The 7,588-nt window shown below is 34.8% G+C and overlaps 1 protein-coding gene across 1 annotated transcript; it reads left to right on the top strand.

The window, feature by feature from the left end:
- Positions 1–5,101: 5,101 nt before the first annotated feature.
- LOC149210591 (uncharacterized) lies at positions 5,102–6,584 on the top strand. Its single transcript, XM_089394457.1, has 2 exons — positions 5,102–6,226; positions 6,339–6,584. Exons 1-2 carry the CDS (start codon positions 5,709–5,711, stop codon positions 6,436–6,438), a joined length of 618 nt encoding a protein of 205 aa, XP_089250583.1. The 5' UTR covers positions 5,102–5,708; the 3' UTR covers positions 6,439–6,584.
- Positions 6,585–7,588: the final 1,004 nt, after the last annotated feature.

A 7,588-nucleotide genomic window follows, 5' to 3' on the forward strand; every position in this document is an offset into this window, starting at 1 on the left:
TTTCCTTCTCATAAATAGCTTTGTGTAAAAAATTTCCCTTGATTGGATGACTTTCAAAAGCAATGGGTCTTTCATCTTGCATTAAAACATCACCAATTCCATTTCCTGAAGCATCACATTCCAAAATAAAGGTTTTTGTGAAGTCCGGTGTAGCTAGACAAGTGCTTGGCACATTGCCTCTTTAAGATGTTTGAAGGCCTTTGTTGCTTCTGGATTCCATGAAAATGCATCTTTCTTCAATAATGTTGTTAGAGGTGCTGCTATTCTCCCATAATTCTTAACAAACTTGCGATAATACACTGTCAACCCAAGAAATCCTCGCAGATGCTTTGTGGATGTGGGGATTTTCCATTCCTTAATGGCTTTAATTTTGCTAGGGTCTACCTTAACTCATTCATGAGATACAATATGACCCAGATATTCCACCTCTTGTACTCCAAAGAAACATTTGGATCTTTTTGCATATAATTGTTTCTCCTCCAATAGTTGTAGCACCCTATCAACATGTTCAACATGATCCTTCCAAGACTTGTTGTAGATTAGTATATCATCAAAAAATACTAACACAAATTTTCTAAGGAATGGTTTGAAAATGGAATTCATCAAACCTTGAAATGTTGAAGGTGCATTGATAAGGCCAAAAGGCATGACCAAAAATTCATAATGACCCTCATGAGTTCTAAATGTTGTTTTCTGAATGTCTTCAGTCTTCATTCTAATTTGATGATATCCTGAACGAAGATCCAACTTGGTGAAGTAAATTAATCCATGCAATTCATCCAGTAATTCATCAATGACGGGAATGGGAAACTTATCTTTAATAGTGAGCTTGTTGAGCTCCCTATAATCCAGACACATGCGCCATGATCCATCCTTCTTGTGCACTGATACTACTGGAGCAGAGAAAGAACTTTGACTCGGTTGAATTATACTAGCCTCTAGCAACTATGCACACTTTTTTTCTTAAATCAATTCTTAATTTGTATAAGTTTTTTCAACATATCTTATAATATTCTAAAAACCTTAAATTTTGCAAGTTTATTTCATCAGATATCATATTTTTTACCTATAGCTTAGGACTTGAATTTTAAAAATAACTAAAATATGAAAATGAAAAAATAATCACAAAATACATGTCATCCACACATATGAGCAAACGATTTATTTTAGGACACCCAATATGGGAGAAAACCCATCTAGAAGATTAGGCCTATGCTTTCCTCTCTTTCCTTTAGATATCAAAATGCACATGCAAAGGAATGGACACTCACTTTGGAGTTACCTCTTAACATTATGGCCCAAATGACTACTAAAAAATCATTCTCCTCTTCTATTATGCTCTCAAAATACTGCTCCTAAATGTTTTGTTGAACTGTGGAACATGATATAATGCTAAAGAATGGAACCCCTTCTCCTCCTAGTAGCTCAATATTTAATATAGTCAATAACCATGTAGGGGTAGGGTTTTTGACTTCTTCAACCCTCAATTATGATAAGTTTTTGGACCCTCTAGAATGTTATTGAAAGTCCAAACGTGGCTAGCCCCACATTTGTGAGTGGTGGGGAGTTGATGTGACATCCACTTGTACCATGGTGGTCAACAAGGGAGGTGTGCTTGTGAGAGGTATAACTTTCACATATGAGCTATAATTCAACGATTTTTGTACTGTTAAAAAGGTATCAAAGTGTGGATCAAAGTCAAGGGTGTCTCCACAACTTTTCGACACTAAAAAGCCCTTTGAATACCATTTTATGCCCCAAAATGGCTCCAGAAGTTTCCATACCTCAATTTTCCCAACTGGAAAGTACTAATATAGATGGCAAATGGTATGGTGATCCAATTCAGATCAAGAGGAGGGTACAGAGAGGACATATTGTTGAATACCATCAAATGTTGCCAAATAAGAAAAGTAGAGAGATATAAATGTTAAATGAAAATGTGTTTTGAACATGTGACAAAACATATAAGTAATATTAGTTAGGTTGAGCAACACAACAACAAGGAAAATTTCTTAGGTTTGTGAGGAACAATAACAAATATTTTGAAAGGAAAAGGCAAAGGTTAATGAAGAGTGGTGTACAATAAAAGGTTAATGATGTAAAAAATGTTCTTGAATCATCCATTTGATGTTTTAAATAGAGATCCCAATCTATTTATAAACAAAAATCTTGATTTCTTCTCCTCTATGTTATTTAAAAATATCCACATGAGGGTAAGAATGGCCCATGGGTTTGCAAAAGATACACTAAAGATAAGACATTTGGGATGAAGAATCATGCTAACAAAATAAGATATACACGTAAGCAAAGCTCCAAAAATCAAGAAAATTAGTTTGCTAAATAGGTTCTAGGTAGAAGCTTAAGAGAAAGAATTGTGTTGAAACAACCTAGTAACATTGCCTTGGGATATTTCTTCTATCATTTAAGGTTGAGGTAATTATCAAGGGATTGTGAGTTGTTTAATGCACCTAGTAACTGTGTTAATGAATTGGTCATGGTGTCTCTTCCTATACAGGTTTGCTAAAAGTAGGAAGTAATGATCTTATTATGGTTCATGCTAGAATATTTGTATTCAGCAAGATAATTGCATAGGTCAAACATCTCTTGCAAAAAAAAAGCCTCGATATACAATAATTATTTTATAAAACAAAATATTTAAATTTGTACTATATTTAATTATGTTATAAGCATGTTTGTTTTGTAAGTGGCATTCCACAATTTTAATTTAATTATCAATAATTATTGTTTTGTAAGTGGCTTTCAACAATTTTAATTTACTCATCAATAATTATTAGTTAGTAGTCGATATTTAACCTTTATGGAATATGTTCAAATATTCATAGTAGTATTCATAGATCAAAGTTAAAGATTTATCTCCAAATTATTTATGCTCTTTTAATTAATTTATTTCAAATTCTTTAATTAAAAAAATGTCATATCAACACATTTAATATTATGTACTTGGTATTGATAAGTCATAGTATTGTAAAAAGAACTATTTACCAATTAAAAATCTACATTGTAAAGTAGAAATAAATCTTCATAATTAAGCAGATTGTGACATATTTTTTAAAATATATATATGTTTAATTAATATATTATATTTTTTTAATTAATAATAACAATAAATTTACACTAAAATTATAATTTAATTAATTTTTATGATATTTTTATATGAGATATATATTAAAACAAATGCATTATGCTTTTAATAAATTGATATCGTATTTTATTATCCATTTAATTTGGACCACATTCTAAAATAAGATGTCCACTGTATTATATTGTATCGTTAATGGTGTATTTATGGTCCATCAATGTTTGGTAGTATAGCATATAGACTTCTTAGCCACTTCTTAAATAACACAACAATAATGGTGTTTGAATTTCAAAACTCTTATCAGTTTTTAATTAAAAAAGTGGGTAATAACTTGCTTGCTTTTTTTCCAACACGACGCACGTTGAGGACTTGAGCGGCTATGCAACATTTAAAATTAATTACTCTATGACTTTAAAAATTAATTTGTTTTGATTTGATTGCATATGGAAATAAAAAAGGTTATCACTTTAAAAAATTAAAAAATTACAATTTGGAAGGTTACAACTTGACATTGGAGATGTCTGCACCAAATTTTCTCGCCCACTTCTGGGCCCGATAACAATCATATAGCTTTAGGTATCCCTTTGGGGATTGAATATTATTCTCAAGGGAGCTGGTGTGCCGAAACCTCCAATTCAACTATACTTGTACTTGCAATAGGCCGCAATTTGCGTTGTAGGGACCATTCGTTTTTATTTTAATGTAAATTAAACTGAAATAAATTTTCTTTTAAAATTTAAGGACTATTACTCACTATACACTTTGAAAGCAATTATTCCGCTCTCTCGTGCAGGGCCCACCTCTGCTCACTGCACTGATTTGAGTCCGGCGGTGGGACCCTCAGTCACTACCAAACTTAAACTGGCGGCCGAAACCGGACGCCGGCAGCGTGGTCCGCGTGTCCTGAACATAATAATTTAACATGAGGATGTTTGCACCAACATTATTTACTCACTTATGCTCCCTATAATCATATAACTTCGTCCCTTGTGGATCGAACATTGTTTTTTTTGAGGTAACTACTACGCTGAATCTTCCCCTTGAATTCTACTTGTACTCGCAATAGAGCGCCATTATAAAGCATCTTATTACTTTAGTCGCTTTACAATTATAAAGCAATTATTCCGCTTTCGTAGTGCGCCTGCCTCTGCTCACTGAACTTGAGTAATTTGATGCCGGCACCCACATTACCAACAGGTACCTCGGGGGTGGTTTTATGGTAACCAATATACACTATGTTATTTATTTGTTAATATGCTAAGTAGTATATATCCTATCCCTCTTCGCTAACCAAGTGAAGATACGGATACGTTAGCGTCCTATGCAGTTTTGATAATTTGTATTATGGTTCAGCTGAAAAACCACGGGTATGTAGCGTGTTACATGACACCGATTCATTTTGGTTTGGAGTATGAATTCATATTATTAACAGTTCGTCTTTACCAACTAAGAGATCAAGTAAAATTGGAAATATACACATTTACCGATTATTATAATTTATTTTAAGTAATTAAATTTTGCTTATACACAATAATTTAATTAGATACATAAGTTTCAAGAATTTATAAAGAAAGCTAAACAAGCAGTAGTACCATATTTTGTATACTTTGTAGTCTAATTGTAGATATCGAAGCAAATAACAAAAGACAAAACTATATTTTAGGAATTTATTATTCTTAGCTGCGTTTTTTGTGCCATTGATTCTGTGTTTGTGTTACATCAGTGCCCATTGGAGTTTAAATAAATAAATACAGAGATAGATGTTCCTGGTTTACTGCTTTTGGGTACCCCCAGATTCATATGAGTAATGTGGGCGTTACTCATACCCGGTTTCTTGTATTTGGGTACCATTAGATTCCGCGAGATGCTTGCCTCTGGGAGTGCGTATATGTACCCTGCCACAGAGGCTTAGTCAAATCATTGTTCATTGTTCTAACGCTGTAGGAAGCCTTCCTGCTTCTGTAGCATTGATTGAAGAAGGGGTTTATAGGAAGGGTTTATTTTGCCAGGGTAGGATGTTCTAGTGATTTTGTGTAGTGTTTTGCGGAGAAAAATTGTGCCTGTGAGCGACTTTCGGCGGCGGAATTGAAGGATGTCTTTTATTCTCGTTGGTGAATTGGTATTGGATTAGATTGATAGTGGAGAAGGTTTTCTGTCGTTTTTCTCATTGTCACTATTGCTGATCAGGCACAAGCTTGTGGAGTTCTGGGTTTTGTTAACCAGAAGTTTTGAAAATAGCAGTTTGAAGTGAGCGAGTGGTCAGGAGCTTCGTGTAGTTTTGGTCCTAGTTTTGCAGCAATTTTGTATGCTAAAAGACCCAATGCAGGTTCATCGTAGGACCAATATTGCATCACTAGGTCCAGAGAGGCTTAGTCCAAGTTTTGAGTGAGGTTCTCTTCATTGTGGTATAGGTGTCACAAGTTCCAAGGAGTACTACTCTTTTTGCGAAAGAATGTACCCGAAGTCATAGGGGATTGTGGATGAAGAGTGGCGTACAAGGAGTTTCTGGGTGTGAACACCGTTCATTCTAGAGTCTGTGTTTAAGCACAACGGTTGAAGGGTGAGTCCTCATTACCATCCGGGAAAAGAGGAGAGGAGAGAACCGAAGATGTGTTACGTGACGCCTGATTACATATCCGATTCATCACGCACCAGAGACTGTCCTGAAGACAACCACAAGTTCTGCAATGACCCTGGGATCTTCACAGGTTTCCGTGCAAAGGGGTCCTCAGATTCAGATGGGGCCAAAAGCCCAACTTCTCCACTGGACATCAAGACATTTTCTGGAATTGGGATCACTGATTTTCATGAAAACGCCTTAGATGTCCAGTCGAGTTCTCCCGAGCAGCACAGCGACACAATACCGATTGGTTCTCCTCACGGATTTACAAGTGTTAGCTCCCGTGGTTCAAACTCGAGCACAAATAACTTGTATACTCGTACCGCTACTGAGTGTGAAATTGTGCAATACCCAGTTCGAAATCAAAATGGACTGGTAATATGGGATGTCGCATCGCCACCTCGGAGCTATTCAAGTGTTCCAGTGTTTTCCGTTGGCTATTTTCTCAGCGCTTGCTGTCTCTGCAAACGGCAATTGAACCATGGGAAGGACATCTACATGTACAGGTCCGTTATACTTATCATACCATGGCTTTAAATCTTTGAGAATTAAATTGAATTGATTATAATTTCCTTTTCTTCGGAGCTAGACTCATTCTGTGTTTGCTGATTATTGCAGAGGTGACAAAGCATTCTGCAGCGTGGAATGCCGGTACCAACAGATTTTGATGGATGAGGGAATGCCGTTAACGACAGATTTTGATGATCTTTATGGATGAGCAAATGGAAACATTTGCCGCTTCCCCTCCATCTTCGTCGACTGCTGCTTCATAACATCAAAGGCATGAGAACTGTACATCATCATCAGAGCAAAGGCGTTTCAATATATGTCTTGGTTGCATCAGAGGAGCTGTATTCTCTTGTGAGCGTGTGTAAACGATTGTATAGCTCAGAGTGAAATATTTTATTTATATATTTTATTTGCATCTTTCGATGCCTTGGGTTTTTTTTGGGCTTATCTCCCTATAGCACATGGCTGTCATAATTTTTTTTTTCTGGGGGCTTATCTCCCTCTACTACATGGCGGTCAACTTTGTTGGGATGAAATTCGGAGGGCACTGATCAAACACGGATGACTAGACAATGAGTTGGTACAAAAGAAAAAAGGTTTATATTCTTCGCAAACAATGCATAATTTTGTCTCTTTATACTTAATACTCTTTATACTTAATACATGAATATAGGGAAAGTTATCTTATTAAATATGTAGAATTGTACCACCAGTATGCCTATGGGATTAAAATATGGACTTGTAGATTAATTACCAAGATCCACTTTCAACAAAAATTAAAAATTAATGATTGTTGAGTCACTATTTTTCAAAAGCTAAGAGTTGAGTTCTCAATGTTTGAATTAGGTAAACAAGAGCTTGTTGGAAAGTTGGAAGTGTAAAGAACATGTTGGGATTAGTTTCTATGTCTAAATTATAAATATAATTTCAAAAAATTAAAAGAACAAGTATGATCATTGTGTCTATCACTAAATTATTTCTGAAATGATTTATAAAAAAGAATCCTAGAATATCTAAATTATGAAGGAAAGATGAATTCTTACATACTTTCAAATTCGTTAACATGGAGACAAAACATCCCATCAAGTAGTTATACAAATGAAGAGAAGATTATAAATGGAGAAAATCACATCAAGAAAAGTAACATTTTTGGGGCTTTTGCTGAAGAAGAATTTACCTTTCCCAATGATTTTATGAATCCGTGTGCTAAAGAAGAGTTTACCTTTCCCAATGATTTTACCTTTCCTAATGATTTTATGGATCCGTGTGCTCAACATTCCATGTAATATATGCTTCTACATTTGTCTTTCCATTAGATTTTTCATGTTTTCTCAACTATAGGAAGATCTAAGTCAAAT

Source organism: Pinus tabuliformis, chromosome 1_2 (assembly GCF_031772625.1).
Source record: "Pinus tabuliformis cultivar Carrire ecotype Pingquan chromosome 1_2, CPIR1, whole genome shotgun sequence".
In the NCBI taxonomy this organism is placed as follows: Eukaryota; Viridiplantae; Streptophyta; class Pinopsida; order Pinales; family Pinaceae; genus Pinus; species Pinus tabuliformis.

Bases quoted from the DNA above. Each gene is read 5' to 3' on its own strand.
- LOC149210591 (XM_089394457.1), top strand. From the start codon at position 5,709: ATGTGTTACGTGACGCCTGATTACATATCCGATTCATCACGCACCAGA. The intron at 6,227-6,338 runs GTCCGTTATACT...TGATTATTGCAG, and splicing joins AAGGACATCTACATGTACAG to AGGTGACAAAGCATTCTGCA.